General features: G+C 38.8%; 1 protein-coding gene across 2 annotated transcripts in view; it reads left to right on the top strand.

The window, feature by feature from the left end:
- Positions 1–21,725, top strand: part of KIF1B (kinesin family member 1B) — a 196,135-nt gene that overhangs the window by 38,944 nt on the left and 135,466 nt on the right. For both annotated transcript variants that reach the window (XM_006866398.1, XM_006866399.1), the window contains one exon: positions 18,034–18,110. In XM_006866398.1, the coding sequence (XP_006866460.1) occupies positions 18,034–18,110 (77 nt within the window). The remainder of the gene's footprint in view (positions 1–18,033; positions 18,111–21,725) is intronic.

Raw genomic sequence — 21,725 nt, 5'->3', positions numbered from 1 at the left:
AAAACAAAACAAAACAGAACACTCAGGCATATATAATAATTTACACCTCCAAAGGGCACATTCTGCAAGTCTGTCTCTTGGCCACCAGCTCTTAGTCCTTCTCTTCGTAACGCAGTCCATGAATCTAGAGTCCTCAGTTGCTCCCCCTCTCCATGACCCCATCTCAGCCTCCGTCTCTGGCATCGATGCTTCTCTGGATAAGGTCCCGCATTCTGCTTGTGCTCTTATCCCTTGATGGTCCTCGGATCCGCTGTTTCTGGACTGTAAGATTAACCACTCCCCTGTTTTTGTTACAGAACTTCTACCTTTAAAATTATGATGGTCGCAATTAGCCATGATAACAATTATTTACTATTGAATCATATGAATCTTATCCCAATCTCTTCCCCCTCTTCCACCCACCAGTAGACCAGTGTGTTCACCAGCAAGCTTGTATATACCTGTTCATGTGTTCCCTTTGAGTTTCAGTTTTAGAGGGGTGTTTTTCCTGGAGGAACTTGATTGCTTGCCTTGATGGCTTCCTGGTAAACAGCTTACTTATTCTTGTAGTAGCCAGTCATGCTGACATTTTTGTTTTGGGTTTTTCCTTATGATCTTTCTTTGAAGATGTATCTTCTATTGCTCTAGCTGTTCCAGGCTGGTCAGCTTGTCCTTACTAGTGGGGATGTACCACCTTGGAAGGTCCTGGATGGGACTCAGGATTCCACCTAAGGTCCTATATGCTACAAAGGCTTTGTAAGAGGCAACTTCTAGGATTTCACCGGGCAACTTCTAGGATCCCTTTTAGGTATTCCAGTTATAGGCTGAAGACGGGCTTACAAGTTTTCTCTAATCATGTTTCCCAACATTCCTTTCTATCCCACGCAAGTGTCTATTTTATAATAGTAGGCAAGGGAAACCAATATTCATAGACAGCCAAGTATTTTAGAGTTGTTTCCCCTCTTCAAACTATGCCTAAATCCCTGTATCACAGAGCCCTGTTGTTCCAAGGTTGAGCATGCATCACTATTTACATCTGTCCTACTTAGGCCATGCAAACCTGTCTCAGTGTTTCCCTATCTATCTAGTTCTTCCGTCTCCTCGCCTTCTTATATTGCCTTCCCTAACACCCGAACTAAAACCCCCACCCCAACCCCACTGTTGTGTGGTTACCTTATATTCCATTAACTTTTCCCTCCGTTTAAGATAGTTTATTTTATCCTGTAATATACCTGACCTTCTCAACACCTGGATCTCTGTTCCTCTGTGTTGACCTTCTTTTACATTGTAATTGTTTTGATCATATACTGACCTCCCAGATCCTCTGTTCTTACAATTTTATTCAGTTCTTAACTCTTCCGTTTGTCGATCGAGTTCACGGTGATGCTGCCATGTATGTCATTTTCTGGTTGTTGTCTGTTCTTGTTGGTTGTCAGTCCACAGAACTTCCTTTAGGATGTTTTTCATAGCAGGGTTGGCTTTGGAAAAATCCCTTGTTTTGTTGTTATGTGCCGTGGAGTCGGTTTCGACTCATGGAGACCCTGTACAAGGTTTCCAAGGCTGTAAATCTTTACGGGAGCAGAATGCATCATCTTTCTCCCTCAGAAAAGCTGGTAGTTTCGAACTGCTGACCCTGAGGTTCGCAGCCCGATTCGTAATCACTACACTACCAGAGCTCCTTTGGCAAAATCCCTTAGCTTCTGTTTATTCTGGAATGTTTTGATTACACCCTCATATTTGATTGACAGTTTTGCTGGGTAGAGGATTCTTGGTTGGCAGTTTTTTTCTTTCAGGGTTTTATATATGTCACCCCATTGCCTTCCTGCCTGCATGGTTTCTGTTGAGAGATCCGAACTTAATCTGATGCCTTTGTATGTTACACTACTCTTTTCCCTAGCTGCTTCCAGGATTCTGTCCTTATCTTTGATTTTGGAGAGCTTGATTATTATATGTCTTGGTGATTGTCTTTTAGGGTCTGTCCATCCTGGGATTCTTTGAGCTTCTTGAATGCTTATCTTTTAGCTTTTCAGGATGTTAGGGAAATTTTCTTCCAGCAGCTCTTCAATTGTCTCCTCTGTGGACTTGTGTAATCGTTCCTGTTCTGGAATGCCAATAATTCTTATGTTATTCCTCTTCACATTATCCAACACGAATCTTAGGCCTTCTTCAGATTTTTTTTTTTTTTTTCCTTTTTCATGCTTGCTCTTCTGTCTTAGTAGTGTTGAGAGATTTATCTTCTCGCTCACTAGTTCTGGTTTCTATCTCTTCAATTCTACTCCTTTGCCCTTTCAGTGTACTGTCCATTTCTGATATTCTATTATTACTCGTTTGGACCTCTTTCTGTAGGTTTTCAATTGTTTCCAATGTTGTATCTGTCTTATTTGATTGTTCTTGTAGTGTTTTCCTGACTTTCTTCCTTATTTTTCTCAACTCCATTGTATAGTGTTTTGATTCATTTTATAATCATTTTTCTGAATTCCAACCATTTCGTATTGGTATAGTTACTCTGTGTATTTTCTTCCACCTTCTTTTGATTCTTTCTGCATAATTCAATATTTTGCCCATGTTGTTGTTGTTGTTAAGTGCCATCAAGTCATTCCAACTCATAGCTAACCTGTATAGATTCCAGAGTAGCCAGGAGAGGTGACTAGATAAAAATCTTCCTGTAGTTCTCTTTCTTTACTACTTTACATTTTCTTGTCCTAGTCTTTTTGAGGTTGCATTTATTGGTTTCTCACAGGAGAGAGCAGTCATGCCAAGTTTTGTTTTTATTGCCTCCTTTGTTTGCAATTCACAAGAGTTGTTTTAGTATTTATTTGTAAAAGTCCATGTCAGTAACAGAACAGTACTGATGGTTTTTGGTAGCTACCCAGTGGAGTATAATGGGAAGTAACAGAGTCTGGAATCCAGCACAGGAGACTGTGAAAGAGACTGTAACTCTCATCAGACAGTATGCCAAGTTTACTTTGCTATAGTGCATCAAGATCTGTGATGATTTTATGCTTAAAAAAAAAATGTAGTGGGCTAAGTACTATTTTTAGATGTATTTTTTAGGGATGAATGATGTGTACATACTGGTGGTAAGCTTAAGAAATGTGAAATGAAGTTGTTAAGTGATAGTGTCTATAGGAAATACCAAGTCGACTCTGACCCATAGCGACCCTTCATAGGGTTTCTGCGGAGCAGCTGGTGAGCTTGGTCTTTGTTATTCAACAAGCATAGTCTGGGAAGCCACCAAGCTCTCAGGGCTTTTTGTCATGTCTTAGATAATCAAAGTGGTGTGGTGAGTGTAATGAAAGCATTTGAGGAGGAGGACCAGCTAAACAATTGAGAGTTAGGGTGGGGAAAGGTAGGAAATGTCTGGGAAGCCCTTTCTGTTTTGACAGAACAGAAAACACTATAGCCAGAATTAGCAGAAGCAGCATAAATGAGGAAATGATTTAACTACACTAATTGTTTCCCCATGACATTGTTCTGGCCTGATACCAAAGAGTTCCTTTTATATTTGTGAATAAACTTGAGGAGGCAAAATGGGTGAAAGGAAAAGAAAAAAGACTTTCCTTTGTTTTTCTTTTTCTTTAATAGTGTATTTTAGTTAAAAATTTACACAGAAATTAGATTCTTGCTTAGTAATTTTTATGTACATTGTCCCTGACATTGGTTATAATTTTCACAGTGTGTCAACATTCTCATTATTTCCATTCTGTTTGTTCTGTTTCCGTTGAACTAGCTTCCCTTCCTCTCCTTGCCATCTCATCTTTGCTTGTAGATCAATGTTGACCATTTGGTCTCTAACATTTATTGCTTTAGGGAGTTTGTTACTCATGAAGTAATATAAGCCAATGTATTATTTGACTGAAAGGTGATATACAGAAATACGTTTGTTCCAAGCCATTAAGGATGACAGTCTCAGGGGTTCCTCTAGTTTTCTCTTGATCCAATTGGTCTGATCGTCTTTAGGAATTTTAATTCTGTTTTATGTTTTTCGTCCACTCTATTCAGGACCTCGTATTGTGTCCCTGGTTGGTAGTGGCAGCCTTTGCTTTTTAAATTGCCTTTTAGTTAGATTAGGAAGGAAATCATGATTAATTAATAATATAAGCAACTACTTTAGCACTTGAGATGTCTCAGACACAATTAGGCATTCACAGAATTTAATTCATTCAATCGTTACAATAATCTTATCGGATATCTTCTTTTCCCTATTTCACAGACAAGGGGTCTGAGGCAAACAATTGGAATTATTGCTTGGGGTTGCATATCTGAGAATTGGGAAACATAGAAATGAACATGGGTTGTTGCATCTAGAGCCCTCATTCTGAACCACTGTACTGTATGAGTTACCTCTCAAAATATTGTGGAGTCCTGGTGTGACATTGTAGGATAAACACTGGACTGCTAACCTCAAGGTTGGCGGTTTAAACCTATAAGCTGCTCCTCATAAATCCTATACAGAGTTGGTGTGAGTTGGAAGCAACACGATGACACTTCAGAATATGTATTACTTTACTATTTTGTGCTAAATGTCTCTTGAATTTGAACTTAACTATTAGACCGTAGAAAAATTGATGCCTTTGAGTTGTGGTATTGGAGGAGAATACCAAAAGTGCCATGGACTGACAAAAGAACCAATAGATCTATTTTGGAAGAAGTGCAGCCAGAGTGCTCCTTGGAGACCAGGATGGCTAAGCTTTGTCTCTCATACTTTGGACATATTGTCAGGAGAGAACAGTCACTGGAGAAGGATGTCATGCTGGGTAAGAGGGAGGGTCAGAGAAAAGAGGAAGACCCCCAACGAGATGGATCTGCCAGGTGGCATCATTGATGGTGTCAAGTGTGTGTGGCAGCGGTGGTGGGGTTGGCCCAGGATTGGACATTGTTTCGTTCTGCTGTACATGGGGTCGCTATGAGTCGGGTCCGACTCAATGGCACCTGACAACAACAACATTAGATTAAATTTTCGTTTGATGTTTCTTGATGCAGGGAAGCTTGGTGGAAAGGGAAGGGACATTATTAATCAATGCAGATTTCTTGGGGTCACTTAAATTGAATGAGATGTAAGTCTTCCAAATCATCGCTCTTGAAAACCATTCAAACTTTGCATAGTAAGAGCAGGATAGTTCATTGAGGGTTTATTTAATGTTTACTATAAGGAGCTCTGGTAGCGTAGTGGTTACGAATTGGACTATGAACCGCGCAAGGTCATCAGTTTGAAACTACCAGATGTTCCACGGGAGAAAGATGAGGCTTTATACTCCCATAAAGATTTGCAGCTTCGGAAACCCTGTACAGGGTCGCTGTGAGTCAGAACCGACTCCATGCCACATAACAACAACAATATAACTAGCATATTTATTTTTTTAAATCACATTTGCTCACCCTCATCTCTAGTCCTGACTCCCTATCACATCCAAATCCCTCTTGCCATAAAGACTGATTTCCAGAGCGCAGCCTCAAAATCTGACTGTATACTTTCCCAAGTCTAACATGTGGATGATCGGCATTTGACTGTTAACTCTGAGGAGATCGGCATTTGACTGTTAACTCTGAGGAGGATAGTTCAAACCCTATACAGGGTCCTTATGAGTCAGAACCAACTTGACAGCACTTAACAACAACAAACAGCACATAACTGTCACACTTTCCCTCTTTGTATTCCTTGATTGTAGCTGACATCATTATCTTAGAAGAACTAGAGAAGAGCATGATGGCATCTTTTATGTACAGACTTCCTGAAGAACCATATCCAAAATAAATATGAATGCCTTCATAAGGATGACCACGGAATGTTTCAAATGTTCATTAATAAACCACAATTGGCCTTTTTCTCTCTTGGGGCACCTTCATGACAAAATTGGCCTGACAAAGTTGGTTAAATTCCCACAATTTTATCCCGTTTTTCCTTGCCTTCTTTGCAACTATGATGCAGAAGTAAGGTTTTAATTACTGAGCCATAGTAAATAAGGCAGTCAAAACAAGATTTGTACTTAAAAAGCATTCTTATTCTCCAGAATAAATTTGTTTATCTAATATCACAAAGTCTCTATGTTGCAATTATACTGTTGTTGGCAAATTACTAAAGATTTTGCCTGCAACTATAATTAACATCTCACTGTGGAAACACTGTAACTTTATATTAACTTTCCTAACAAAGAATGTTTTGAGTTTGCCAAAAAAATCTAGTGACATCTCCAGCACAACCTTTTTCTCCCCAAAGCTCCCTATATCCAAAAGTAACAAGAATCCAAAAGTAACATAATTAAAGTGCTTTGTACAACATTTATAGTACAAAATTATATAAAGACTATAGTTAGCCCCCTCCCTTTCTCACAGTTAGATATATATAAAGCATACATATTACTAGAAAGCAGATTCGAGCAAGAATTTACTTGCTCAAAAATCACCTTTTTTACATGTTTTCTTTTTACAGGCCTCTTTATATACCTTTAAAAAAAAATGCCACTACCGTTGAGTCAATTCACTGTTGTTGTTGTTGTTGTTGTTACGTGCCATCAAGTCGGTTCCAACCCATAGCGATTATATAGGGCATCGAAGAAGCAGTTGGTGGGGTTGAACCATCAACCTTGCAGTTTAAACCAACGTTATAGTCCAGCACAGTAACGCACAGTGCCACACCAGGACTCATAATTCTTACTCATAGCAACTCAAAAAAACCCATAGGGTTTCTGAGACTGTAAATCCTTACTGGAGTAGACAGCCTCATCTTTCCTCCTACGGAGTGGCTGCTGGTTGGGAACTGTTGACTTTATGGCTAGCAGGCCAGTGCTCATCCTACAGTGCAATCAGTGCTCCTTTCATGTACTTTGTAAAGTGCCATCTTTCCAACTCAAAGCAACCCTGTTTCCAAGGAGGCACTGGTTGGTTTCAACTACCAGGCTTGTGGTGAGCATTCCAGTGCTTGTGTCCTACAGTACTGCACCAGGACTTCAATTTATGTACTTTAGTGTGCCTTATATAATTTGAAAGCGTGCATTTATTTGGTCTAATTATATGTCTGTCTCCTTGATTGGTTTAAAACCTTTGTTGTTGTTAGGTTCCATTGAGTCGTTTCAACACTAATATTAGAGTCCCTGTATAGTGTTGGTGCAACGGGCAAATGTACTGAACTGCAAGGTCTGTTTGAACCAGAAAGCCTGCGTTTCAAGCTCACCAGCTGCTCCTTGGAAATTCTACACAGTGTCACTATGAGTTAGAAATGACTCAACAGCACTTAAAAGTAACATAGGGTTTTCAAGGATGTAAATCTTTACAGGAGCAGAATGCCTCATTTTTCTTCCCAGGAATGGCTAGTTGACTTGAACTGCCAACCTTGTGGTTATAAGTCCAGTGCTTATCCAACAGCACCACTAGCATTTTACATTGTATTTCCAGCACATTACTTATATAGTTTGTGCTTAATAAATGTGCTCTATGAATAAAATGCTGTTTTTAACTTTTTCCTTCTTAAAATAGAATCTTAAGATCTTTTGCAATAACCTTTCCTTTAGAAAATTTAATGTTAGAATAGAAGTTACTATTATATTGGAGTTGGAGATTAGAGACCTGAATCCATTGGTTAAAAGTGCACAGGGATTACTGGAAGACAGGGCAGAAAACTCAGAAAAACAGACTTAGAGCCAGATGGATGCAGTGGTAACGGAAGCTTATATTGATCTTTGAGTGTATGTACCACTTTGCATGTAGTAATGAGTTTCTACAAAGATTCACCTAGTATTTACTGAGTTCCTGTTCTGTACTAGTCATTGAGCTAAGGTCTGTGTACATCCTCCTCCTAATTGAATATACAAGGGAAGGGGGCTTTGTGGAGAAAGAAGTGAAACTAAAAGACAATGGAAAAAAAAAAAATGGAATTCTTCCATAATTTTTTTTTTTTTAAGCTTCCTCATATGTTTCAGAGAAGCAACTTGGGAAGTTGAATGTTGAGGATATCAGCATGTATTTATTTCTTTTAGTGTTTACCACTTGGCTGTGCATTCTGGGTATGTGTATTGTGGGTGAGGTCAAGAATCTGTTTCACACCTACACAAGAATACTCATATTATGACAAACTTGTTATATCTAGGACACAGGAGAACACATTGCAGCAACAAATTCTAATGGTAAGAGCTTTGTCTGCCATGAGATTCCTTATTTTCTGCAAAACACAAACTAAGAGACAGTTTTAAAGACTCTAAAGAAGACAGATTTTCAATACCTAGCCTCCATTTTTTTTTTTTTAATCCTTACTCTTTCTTATGACCTATTAGTATATCATCTTCTGCCTACACTATTTAAAAGCTAGTCATCTTTTCTCCTGCCTCCTACAAGGTATATCATTGCTGATGTCCAGTGGATCTTGGCTGAAAGCAGAAAATATCAGAAAGATGTTTACTTGTGTTTTATTGACTACACAAAGGCTTTCGATTATGTGGATCATGACAAGCTATAGACAACATTGCAAAGTATGAGTTTTCCTGAAAACTTAATTGTGCTCATGAGGAATCTGTACCTGGAACAAGAGGCAGTTGTTTGAACAGAACATGGGAACACTGAATGGTTTCAGATTAAGAAAGGTGTGCGACATGGTTGTATTCTTTCACCATACTTATTCAACCTGTATGCTGAGCAGATAATCTGAGAAGCTGGGTTCCATGAAGAAAAACATGGCATCAGGATTAGAGGAAGACTCATTAGCAACCTGCGATATGCAGATGATACAACCTTGCTTGCTGAAAGCAGAGAGGACTTAAAATACTTATTGATGAAGATCAAAGAGCATAGCCTTTGGTATGGATTGCATCTCAATGTAAAGAAAACAAAAATCTTCTCCACTGGACCAGTAAACAACATTCTTATCAATGGAGAAAAGATTGAAGTTGTCAAGGACTTCATTCTTCTTGGATCAACTATCAACACTCATGGAACAGCAGTCAAGAAATCAACTGACGTATTGCATTAGGCAAATGTGCTGCACAAAACCTTTTTAAAGTGTTGAAGAGCAAAGATGTCAGATTGAAGACTAAGGTGCACTTGACCCAAGTCATGGTATTTTCAGTAACCTCATATGCATGCGAAAGCTGGACAGTGACTAAGGAATACCATAGAAGAATTGATGCTTTTGAGTTTTGGTGTTGGAGGAGAATATTGAAAGTGCCATGGGCTGCCAAAAGAACCAACAGACCTGTGTTGAAAGAAATGTAGCCAGAGTGCTCCTTGGAGGCCAGGATGGCCAAACTTTGTCTCTCATACTTTGGACATATTGTCAAGAGGGACCAGTCGCTGGAGAAGGATATCATGTTTGGTAAGGTGGAGGGTCAGAGAAAAAGAGGAAGACCCCCAGCGAGATGGATTGGCTAAGTGGCAGCATCAGTGGGCTCAAGCGTGGCAACAATAGTGAGGTTGGCCCAGGATCGGTCGGTGTTTCGTTCTGCTGTGCGTAGTGTCGCTATGAGTCGGTACCGACTTGATGGCACCTAACAACAACAGAAACTGTTTCCTAAAAGTTGCATTTTTACTTTCTAGGTTGAGGTGTAGTTTCTTTACCTCATAAGAAATTAGTGTTTCTTGCTGAATAAGTTGACTACTGGGGAGAAAAGACTCAGGAAGCAAAGTGGTATCCAGGGAGCTACATTCCAGTTCACAGACAAGAGTTACCTTCTTCTGAAGTCAGCACAGTAGGTGATACTGAAAGAGAGGAGTCATGGTTTGTAGCCTCAATCTAGAAGGAAAGTAAGGAGATTAAGGCTAACATAGTCATTTATTCATCAGGTGTTTATTGAGGAGTCATTTTGTGCCCAGACCCTGCTCTGGGAGCTGAGGATATAGCAGTGAGTGTAAAAGTTACTGGCCTAGAGGAAGGGGTAGTATGCTGGTGACCAACTGGGCCATGTCACAGAAATATTCATACATATCAGTACAGTACAGGCCCACCAAGATGGCAGGGGCCAGCCTGGCTGTCAGGCCCCACCGCTGCAGCCTGGTCCCACAGCTAGCTGCCCATTCACTGCCTGAGAAGATACACCCCTGCTGCCACCCACAGGCCAGCTAGATGCTGAACCACCTCACCCTGGGGTGGTACCCCCGCTCATAACGCTTGCTGGCCACCTGCCACTCAGCCGGCTGCAACTATGAGATTGATTTGACTTCTGGCAAGATGGCAGAGTAGGCAGACACACTGCACAGTGCATAGACCTTCTACAACAACATACAACAAAGATTCCCCACCCCACCCCCGCCCCCGAGAGCTACGGGCTAGTGAGCCACAACTCGAGAAGTACCAATATCCAAGCAAAACCAGAATTATGGAAGCACATTCAGAACTTTATGCCTCAAGATACAGACTCATCCCAGTGAAGGTTATGGGATAGGAGGTGGGAAGAGTGTGTGCCACTGTTACATTTTTGAAACTGTGAATTATATAATTGTTCAATCAAAGAAACAATCTATGATGGTTATAAGTGCGTGGGGATGTGGGGGGAGGGAAATTATTCTTGGGCTAAAGGGCAGACACACGTTGATAAAGATGACAGGCCAGACAATAATACAACAAGAGGGAGTTGAGCAGAGAAAAGATAAAGATAGCAGGAGACACAGGGAGGAATGTAATTGTAAAGTGAATGGAGGCAAATGCTGTTAACTCTTGGTACATGGAGGCTACTGCAAATACGTAATGAAGCAAAGTATATGACTCGTTCAGTGTCAAACTGATGAATTTGCTCTGTACACCTTCACTCAATTCACAATAAAAAGTTAAAAAAAGAAAAGTTACTGGTCTCATGAAGTGACTCAGATGATAAATAAGGAATCAAGAGTATAGTGCAGAAAAATAAATTAGGGTAAGAAAGTAACACTGGTTGCTGATTTAAATAGATGGTTAGGAAAGGGCCTGCTGATGAGGTGATGCTTGAACCAGAACCTGAGTGTTAGGGAGTGGCTGTTCAGATTTCTGGAAGAAGAGCATTGATGGCAGAATAGCAACTTGGAAGGCCCTGAGACAGAGTGTATGCTTCGGTAGAAGAATGTGAGGGTTATGATACGGTCAGAGAGGGAGTGGGGATGAGGCAGATTATAAAACCTGATGAGATTTTGTTCCATGTGGGATGGGAAACCATTAGAAGATTTTCAGTAGATCTTGTGCAGAGAGCAGAAAGGGCAGGGAGCAGGGAAATCAGTGTTGCAGGTGTGAGAGATGGTGGCTTGAACTAGACTGTTAATGAAGTATATACAGTGCTTAAGACAGAGTGATGTTCTGACTTCAGACCTCTAAAAAATGCTAGAGTCTATTCCTTCTTGGAAAAGTGGCAGGTTTTCCTAGACAAAGCTAGTATGCTGATAACACATAAGTCAGAGTGCATGCTCCGTTTCTAGCAGCTTTTATGTTGGTGCAAATATGGCTTATGTTCTCAACATATTCATTGCTATAATTCCACTCTCTTGTACATGCCTCCTGAGAAACAAATTACAAGACATATACACCTATACACGTGTACATATTTCAGCTCAGTTGACCTTGACATAAGAGCCATTGTATAAAATAATATTGCCCAGTCTTTCAGTAATACAAGTCTCTCTGTGTTTTTTCTGCAAAAGCTGATAAAAGCTACATTTTATGTGTACATTAAACATCCATGTTTTCTTTTGTTTTTTTTCTTCTTAATGCTCCTTAAAATGGTGTAGGTGTTAATGGAATGAACACTGTGCATCACACATAGAGGCCATCCATCTGAGCTCAGCCTGTTTGGTGGAGGGCAATGTAGACACGGTCCATGCACATGAGTAATTCATAATGTGTAGGGGCACCAGAGATTCCATGGCAGAATGGTAATAGTTTTACTGTTGACAAGAAATAAAACTTTTATTTTCAGCTTTGGCTTGCTTTAACCATTAGTGAACGTTTCTTGCTTTAGTTTAAAGATCCTGGAATGCTTTTTTTTTTTTAACATTTATGTAGTACTTTTACTCATCTCATCCTATTAACTAGATAATTGTCTCAATTTTAGAGAGGTCACCAAACCAATAAAACCCAAACCTTTGAGTTGATTATGACTTAAAGTGAACTTATAGGACCCCATGGAGTACTGGTGTGGCACAGTAAGATAAGCACTGGACTACAAGGTCAGTTTGAACTGCAGGATCCACTGTTCAGATTTACCAGCCACTCCTCAGAGAGTCCTGTACTATGAGTTGGAACAGATTCTATGGCACTTTACAACAACAACAACAATCTTTGTAGAAGCCAATTACCACATCTTTCTCCCTCGGAGTAGGAGGTGGGTTCGAGCCACCAACTTTCAGTTAGCAGCTGAGAGCTTAGCCACTATACCACCAGAGCTCCATGTTGTTGTTGTTGTTGTTGTTGTTATGTGCCGTGGAGTCGGTTCTGACTCATAGCGACCCTGTACAGGGTTTCCAAGGCTGTAAATCTTTACGGGAGCAGAACACCTCATCTTTCTCCCGCAGAACAGCTGGTAGTTTTGAACTGCTGACTCTGAGGTTCGCAGCCCGATTCGTAACCACTACGCTACCCATAGAGGTCACAAAAGCCTTGGAAGCATTTTGTCTGTACTTTTTCCAACACAGTTTGGTTTGCTCTTTTGGCAGTCCCTGGTACTTTTAATATTCTTCTCCAACACCATAACTTAAATGCATCAATTTTTTTACGGTCTTCCTTATTCACTGTCCAACTTTCACATGCATATGAGATTATTGAAAATACCATGGCTTGGGTTGTTGTTGTTGTTGTTATGTGCCGTGGAGTCGGTTCTGACTCATAGCGACCCTGTACAGGGTTTCTGAGGGTGTAAATCTTTACGGGAGTAGAAAGCCTCATCTTTCTCCCGCAGAGCAGCTGGCAGTTTCGAACCGCTGAACTTAAGGTTCGCAGCCCGATTCGTAACCACTACGCTACCAGAGCTTAGATGCACCTTAATCCTCAAAGCGACACCTTTGCTCTTGAATACTTTTAAAGAGGTCTTGTGCAGCAGATTTGCCTAATGTAATGTCATTTGATTTTTTGAGCACTGCTTCCATGAGTGATCTCAGCAAAATGAAGTCTTTGACAACTTCAGTCTTTTCTCCTTTGATAAGAATAATTGTTTATTGGTTCAGTGGTAAGGATTTTTGTTTTCTTTACATTGAGATGCAGCCCATACTGAAGACTGTGGTCTTTGATCTTCATCAGTAAGTGTTTTAAGTCCTCTCTGCTTTCAACAAGCAAGGTTGTATCATATGAATATTGCAGATTGTTAATAAGTCTTACTCTGATCTTGATGCCACATTTTTTTCATACAGTCCAGCTTCTCAAATTATTTGCTGAGCATACAGATTGAATAAGTATGGTTAAAGAATACAATCCTGGCACACACCTTTCCTGACTTTAAACCATTCATTGTTCCTTTGTTCTATTTGAACAACTGCCTCTTAGTCTATGTACAAGTTCCTCATAAGCACAATTAAGTGTTCAGAAATGCTCAATCTTCATAATGTTGTTCATAGCTTGTCATGATCTACACAACCAAAAGCCTTTGCTTGTCAGTAAAGCAAAGGTAAACATCTTTCTGGTATTCACTGCTTTAAGCCAAGATCTATCTAACAGTCAGCAGTGATATATATCCCTTGTTCCAGTTTCTCTTCTATATCTGGCCTTAACCTTTGGAAGTCCTCTGTCAATGTATGGTTGCAGCTGTTTCTGGATTATCTTTAGTCAAGTTTACTTACATGTGATATTAATGGTATTGTCTTATGATTTCCACATTCTGTTTGGGCACCTCTCTTTGGAATGGGCACAAATATGGATGTCTTCCAGTCAGTGAGCAGGTAGTTAGTTGTCTTCCAGATTTCTTGGCATAAATGAGTGAGTGCCTCCAGTGCTGCATCAGTATATTGAAAGATACCAGTTTTTGAATTCCATGAATTCCAGGTACCTTGTTCTTCTCCAATGCCTTCAAAGAACTTTGGACTTCTTCTTTGAGCATAATTGACTCTGAACATATGCTTCTGCCTCTTGAAATGATTGAACATTGACCATTTCTTTTTGGTACAGTGACTCTGTGTATTTATTCCTTCCATCATATTTTAATGCTTTTTGCACCATTCAATATTTTGCCCATAGAGTACTTCACTACTGCAAATTTGATTTTTTTTCTTCAGTTCCCTCAGCTTGAGAAATGCTGAGTGTGTTCTTCCCTTTTGGTTTTCTAACTCCAGGTCTTTGCACATTTTGTTATAATATTTGACGTTTTCTCAAGCTGCCCTTCGAACTTTCCTATTCATCTGGCTCCCTTTTATAGTTTACTGTTTGACTGAAAATTGAGCCACGGTGTAGAGTTCAGTTCCAGGCCTGAAGGGTAACTAAGGGCCATAATCTCAGGGTTCCAACAGACTCTGTCTGGCCAATAATAAGATCTGTCTGATCTCTTTTATGATTTTGAGTTTCTTTCCCCATTTTTCTCATACTCTACCCAGGACCTTCTAATGCGATCCCTTTCAGAGCAGTTGGTAGTGGTAGCCAGTATCTATTAATATAGATAGTTCATAGCCTTAGAGACATGTCATTAATGTTTTATCTCTATAAGAATTTTTTTTCATTTGCAGAGTTCAAGAGACTTGAATTTTTTTTATTATGAAATACTTCGTATTTTCTATTTGGTACATGTATATGGAGCTGAAAAGAATAACATTAAACAACTCTGCAACTATCACCTAACAATAAAGTTTGCACTCTAAAATGTTATTTATATCCACACCACCCCCACCCCACCCACACACACACACACACACACACTCATTTTTCATTTGGAAATTGAAATCTTTAAATCTTGTTTGGCCAAACTGATATTTAAATAGCTTTTCTTAAATTGTGTTTTAATTTATTTATGTTTAAAAGGCTTTAACATAATTGATTAGAGAAGTTACTTAACTTGAATTGAGAGCTGGAAGTTAGGAAAACTTTATAACTTCAGAAGCTTCAAAGGTCTGAGAAAAAGGAAATATTGAGGAAGAGGGAAAGGGTTTCATATGAATTGAGCAAGTTATTCACTGGTATAGATTGTAATAATTTCTTTACTAGAGAATAGAAGATAAAGGGACAGGGGCTGAGAACTGGCCGTTTCTTAAGTTGTTCTTACCAGAATTGGTACCACCAGTGAGTATCTAAAAGGGTGAATGAAATATGTTTCCAAGAATTTATGACAGCATATTTCCTAGTGGTTAGAAGTGTTTATTTTAACCCTGTTTTGGGGTGGTAAATACTACTTCACATGTCACGCCTCACGTCTCATCATCGTCCTTACTGTTGATTAAACTAAACCTGGGACCTGCCTCACAAAATATGATACTAATTTTCATTTCTTGGTAGAGATTTCTGTGTGATCTTTCATATTTTAGGGAATATAATCTTCATAGTTCCCAGTTTAAAAGAATTTGAAATGCCTGTGGCATTTTTTTATGGTGTGATCATATACTTACACGTAAAAATGACTGTGTTTTGCTTTGGGAATTTCTGCATGTAAAAAATATGCATACAGATGATGGGTACTTTGACTAAGAGTCTGGGCTCTGGAGCCAAACTCTCCAAATTCGCATCCTGGCTCTGCCACTAGCTGTATAGTCTTGGGTAAATTATTTAATCTCTCTGTGATGGTTTCTTAATCTGTAAAATGGGGATAATAAAACATCTGCCTCATTGCATAGTTGGGTATATAACTTAGACTGTAGAAAGTACTTATGACTCAGAGTTACAGCTCCCTGCATGCTGGCTGTTATTTAAATCTTCCATGGAGTGCCTTTTCTTTACAAGTACATTTAGCTGCTTAGAATACCATTTGTGTGTGGAAGGATAGTCTTTCTAGAACCAGGTCTCTTTGTCACATGATTATGTGCAATGTGAGCCTTATTAATACCCTGTCAGCATTTGAGGTTGGAACATAAGTGTGTGGCCATACCCAGCCATCTTAACAAGAGAGCTAGGCACAGTAGCAACTGTTGCTATTTGTGTCCTGAGCAGCAGCTGTTCCAGACAGATTTATTTTTAACACATCTCACTGATGGCCTGGGATGTGCCCCTGCCTTAGAGAAGTAGATTGGTTGAGATGTCTAGTCTCAGAAGAGATTTCATGACCACATGTTAATACAGGATGCTGTTCCATGTGCAATATGAAGAGCTAGTACTTTGTGTGTATCAGAAAGGAAGAGAGGTTAAGTCTCAGCATTCCAAGTCAATCCCTGATGTATATAGTGTGACTGTGTTACTTACACAAGAACTCACTCTCAATATGGGCAGTGAGACTTCATATTTTTCAGGCAAAGCTTAATGTTCCTGTTTATAACATTCTACAGATGAGTTAATTATCTGTGATTATATATCCAAGGGTGAGTCAATAATTATCTACACTGAGTTATAGTGTCCACAGCTGATGACAACATTGAGCCTGCATGTGAAATGATTTTGTTGAATAGATGAGTGACAGTGGATTATGTGGCAAATCATTTGCAAATCAGCCACGGCTCTGTCTATGAAATAATCCATGACAGACTTGGGTTTTGAAAAGTTTGTGTGAGATGAGTAATGAAACAAATCACAGAAGAGCATAAGCAGAAGTAGTTGGGCAACTGCAAAAAAAATTTGAACTTATTCTTGAATTTATCCTCTACCCACACCATTGACACTCTGTGAAAACTTTGTTTTGAGATGTTAAAACATCTTCCCTATAGTTCTAATCTTGCTCTACTGGACTTTCACCTGTTTGGGCTCCTGAAAGCAGCCCTTGCAGGACGAAGATTCACCTCTGATGAAGAAGTGAAGACAGTGGTATATTCATGGATCAAAGCTCAGCCAAAAACATTTTAAAAATAAGGGAATATAAAAGCTTGTTGACAGATGGACAAAGTGTATTAAAAAACAAGGAGATTATGTCAAGAAATGATGTCGTTATCTTTTCTAAAAGTTGATTAAAATAAATTCTATAGCCAGAGTGTGGTTAATTTTTTACTCACCTATGTGTGTGTGTATGTATATTTAAAATGATATATTATCATATATAATGAAATCATAATAATATATTTTTTATTATTTGTGGATTTCTGAAAATAAAATATTTGAAAAGAGTTTAAGCCTGAATTGATGCTGTTCCATGAAAGCATCTTTAAATGACAATTTAGCTCATTTAATAGATGTTTGCTCTGGGCATTGCAGTCTTTTAAAGAATAATTTGTATGAGATTAAATGGGCAACAGTAATTCTAAAACCTGTGAAAACTTTAAGAGGCAGAGAATCTAAATTAACGGTGAAATAATAAGAGCAGAAATAGAGAAAATGGTGACACATAGAGATGTAACCATTGTCAATGAAATGTACATGCAAAAAGGTTTCAGTGGGTGTATATGTATGTGCATAGAGTTGCTATGAGCCGGTGCCAACTTTATGGCATCTAACAACAACAACAACAATACGTATGTTTTTGTTGTATATATTTTCATTTTTTAAAAAGTCTGTTTCAATGAGTGGTTGGGATGATTCAATAATTTTTTAGTTTATCTGATGTGCTAAAATATTAGGCACCTTGAAACAGTAATCTGCCCATTTTAAATTTTTGAATGCTTTGTTGTTGTTGATGTTAAGTGCCGTCGGGTCGGTTTCGACCCATAGCGACCCTGAATAGGGTTTCCGAGGCTGTATGTCTTTACGGGAGCAGATCGCCTCATCTTTCTCCCGCGGAGCAGCTGGTAGTTTCGAATTGCTGACCTTCCGGTTCGCAGCCTGATTCGTAACGACTACGCTACCAGAGCTCCTTTGTATGCTTTAGGGAAGATAAACATTTTGTTGCAAAATATTTGTGGATCACCTACCAAGACTCATGGTAACACCTAGCAAATGTTTTTGGTGTAAATTTTTTTTTTTAAGTTTTTAAGAATGTGTCTACTTTTGTTTTTCAAATGTCATTTATCAAATTCAATGGTAAGAATTTGCAAATCAGGATATTTTGAACGTGAAACATTCATATTGATATAAAGAGTATGTACATAAATGATTTAAAATTACACATTTCCTTCTTCCAGGTATTATTAACCCAAAGAACCCAAAGGAAGCTCCAAAATCCTTCAGCTTCGACTACTCCTACTGGTCTCATACCTCAGTAAGTTGTATTCCTGGTGCAGCCTCTGGGAAAAGTGGTCTCCAATGTTAAATCTTCTGCCGTCTCATTCCTTTCTTTTTTGTCTGTTCTGTTATCAGAGCAGGTCTGATTCTTGTTTTGTAAATGTGGTCTAGTGTATTTCATTTTTAATACAGTGAATACTTTCTGAAGTAGTTTCTTTAATAAAGTATTTGAGTTGATGAAAAATTGACATATGCACCTACCTACATATATATATTGGAGTCCTGGCATGGCACTGTGGGCTAATGCGTCAGACTGCAAAGTCATTTGAACTGCAAGGTCGAGGTTCAAGCTCACCAGGTGCTCCTAGGAAACCCTATACAAGGTCACTATGGGTCGAAATTGACTTAACAACAACAACATTATATATTGAGGTGCAACCCATACCAAAGTCTTTGATCTTCATCAGTAGTATTTAAGTCCTTTTCATTTTCAGCAAGCAAGGTTGTATCTGCATATCATAGGTTGTTAATGAGTCACTTTGAGTTGATACCAACTGGATGGCACCTAACAACGGCAAAAACAACACATGTATACTTGGAGGATAAGCACTGGACTGCTAACCAAAAGGTCAGTGGTTCAAACCCACAGTCACTCCTCGGAAATCCTCTAGAGGGTCGCTGAGTTGAAACCAATGCCATGGCACTTAACAGTAACATATATCTATATCTGTTTATATATATCATATATATCTATAGATAGATAGATAGATAGATAGATAGATATGACTGGTTTAGTATGGAAATTTTTACGTTTGTGAATATTTTGGTATATGTTTTTTCACCAAAATTCAATAAAAACACCAAAAACTGATTTCGTTTATATAAATCTATACTGAACCTTATTTAGTCTGTTATTTAGATATCCCTTCAGAATTTATCATTATTTTAGGATTCTTATTATGAACATTATTATATCTCTGTTGTTACTGTTGTTGTTAATGCTAAGTACTGTCAAGTCGATTCCGACTCAAACAGTGACTCTGTATAGAGTTTCCAAGGAGTGACTAGTAAGCTTGAACTGTCAACCTTGCAGTTCAAACTGACCTTACAGTCCAACGCATTAACCTGCAGTGCCACACCAGGACTCCTTAACCTGCCAAATAAAACTTGTTCCTGTCAACTCATCAGCGACCCTATAGGACAGAGTAGAACTGCTCCCTAGGGTATCTGACACAGTGCTTGTTTATGGAAGCAGACTAGAGTGCCTTATCTTTCTCTCTCAGAACAGCTTCACCCAGTGCACTGCCAGGACTCCTTAATAGATCTTACAAATTTGTAAACTAAAGATTGCTTAGTATATTGCTAATTTTAACTTAAATTTTGAGAGAATAGGGAACACTGATAAAGAGAGTATGATTAGCAGGATCAAAGTGATCACAATGAAAAGGTTTATTCTTTTAAAACACTGAAAGAACTGGCAAATCCACAAAAAAAAAAAACAAAGGTTAATAGAATCTGGGAAAATGAAGATTAAGGTCCTTCATGATGATGATGTTGTTCTTGTTAGATGCCGTAGAGTAGGTAACAAAACAATGCCATCCTCACAATTGATGCTGCATCTGAGCCCATTGCTGCTGTCACTGTGCTGGTCCATCTTGTTTGGAGTCTCCCTCTTTTTCACTGATCCGAAACCATACCAAGCATCATGTCCTTCTCCACAAACTGGTATCTCCTGGTAATAAGTCTGAAGTATGAGAAACAAAGTCTGGCCCTCTTGGCTTCTGAGGAGCGTCTGGTTGTACTTTCTCCAACACATATTGCTTTGTTATTCTGGCAGTCCATGGTACCTGTAATATTTTTGTCCAGTACCATAACTCAAATGCATCAATTCTACAGTCATCCTTATTCACTGTCCAACTTTCACATGCATATTAGGCTACTGAAAATATGTTGACTTGGGTCAGGTTGATGGTGGATCCAAGCAAAATGAATTCTTTGGCAATTTCATTCTCTTCTCCATTTATCATGGTGTTATTTATTGGGCGAGTGGTGAGGATTTTTGTTTTCTTTATACTGAGATACAACCCATACCAAAGGCTCTCTGGTCTTTGATCTTCATTAGAATTTTAAGTCCTTTTCACTTTCAGCAAGCAGAGTTGTGTCATCAGCATATCACCAATTGGTAATGAGTCTTCCTCCAGTCCTGATGCCACGTTCTTCATATAATCCAGCTTCCCAAATTATTTACCCAGTATATAGATTGAATAAGCATAGTGAAAGAATACAACCCTGGCATATCCCTTTCCTGATTTTAAACCATTCAGTATCCCCTTGTTCTGTTCGAACAACTGCCTCTTAAGTCTTATGTACAGGTTCCTCATGAGTACAGTTAAGTGTTCTGGAATACTCATTCTTTGCAATGTTATCCATAGCTTGTCATGATCCACACAGTTGAAAGCCTTTGCATAGTTAGTAAAGGACAGGTAAACATCTTTCTGGTATTCTCTGCTTTCAGCCAAAATCCATCTGATGTCAGCAATGATAGCCCTCATTCCACGTCCCCATCTGAATCCTACCTGAACCTCTGGCAGCTGCCTATTAATATAATGTTGCAGCCATTTTTAAATTATCTATAGTAAAATTTTACTTGTGTGCGATATTAATGATATTGTCTGTTGGTTTCCACGTTTTGTTGGGTCACCTCACTTTGGAATGGGCACAAATAGGGATCTTTTACAGTTAGTTGGCCCGGTAGTTGTATCCCAAATTTCTTGGCATAAAAGAGTGAGTGCCTCCTGTGCTGCATCACTTTGTTGAAAGATTTTGATTTGTATTCCATCAATTCCCAGCACCTTGTTCTTTGCCAGTGCCTTCAGTGCACCTTGGACTTCTTTCTTCAGTACCGTTGGCTCTTGATCATATGCTACCTCTTGAAATGATTGAACATCGACCATTTCTTTTTGGTACAGTGACTCTGTGTATTCCTTCCATCTTCTTTTGCATCATTCAGTGTTTTGCCCATAGAATCCTTCAGTATTGCAAGTCGAAGCTTGCTCAGTTATTTCAGCTTGACAGGTGCTGACTGTGTTCTTCCCTTTGGTTTTCTCACTCCAGATCTTTGCACATTCCATTATAATATTTGACTTTTGTCTTCTCGAGCTGCCCTTTGAAAATTTCTGTTCTGCTCTTTTGCTTCTTTATTTCTTCCATTTACTTTAATATCTCTACACTGGAGAGCAGGTTTTCAGAATTTCTTCTGACAACCATTAGGTCTTTTCTTTCTTCATTGTCTTCAAAATGAACTTTTGCTTTCTTATTTTTTTTTAATTTTTCAAAAGTTGTTATTGTGAATTGAGTTAAGTTTAAAGGGCAGATTATCAGTTTTACATTCCACAAATCATATTTTGCTTCATTGCAATGATTACAATCCCTCCATATACCATCAGTCAACAGTATTTACCTGTATCGACCCCCCCCCTTTTTTTTTTTTAAGGTTTTTATTGTGGATTGAGTAAAAGGTTACAGGGCAGATCATCAGTTTTACATTCAACAAACTGTACACCTTGTTTCATTACAATGATTATAATCCACTCCATGTACCATTAATTAACAGTATTTCTCTCTATTCACTTTAGCTTTTAAAAACAAAAAC

The sequence above is a fragment of the Chrysochloris asiatica genome, unplaced genomic scaffold, assembly GCF_000296735.1.
Source record: "Chrysochloris asiatica unplaced genomic scaffold, ChrAsi1.0 scaffold00090, whole genome shotgun sequence".
NCBI classification, from domain to species: Eukaryota; Metazoa; Chordata; class Mammalia; order Afrosoricida; family Chrysochloridae; genus Chrysochloris; species Chrysochloris asiatica.
The sequence above is the reverse complement of the archived record's forward strand: the minus strand, read 5'-3'. Positions and strand labels throughout refer to the sequence as shown.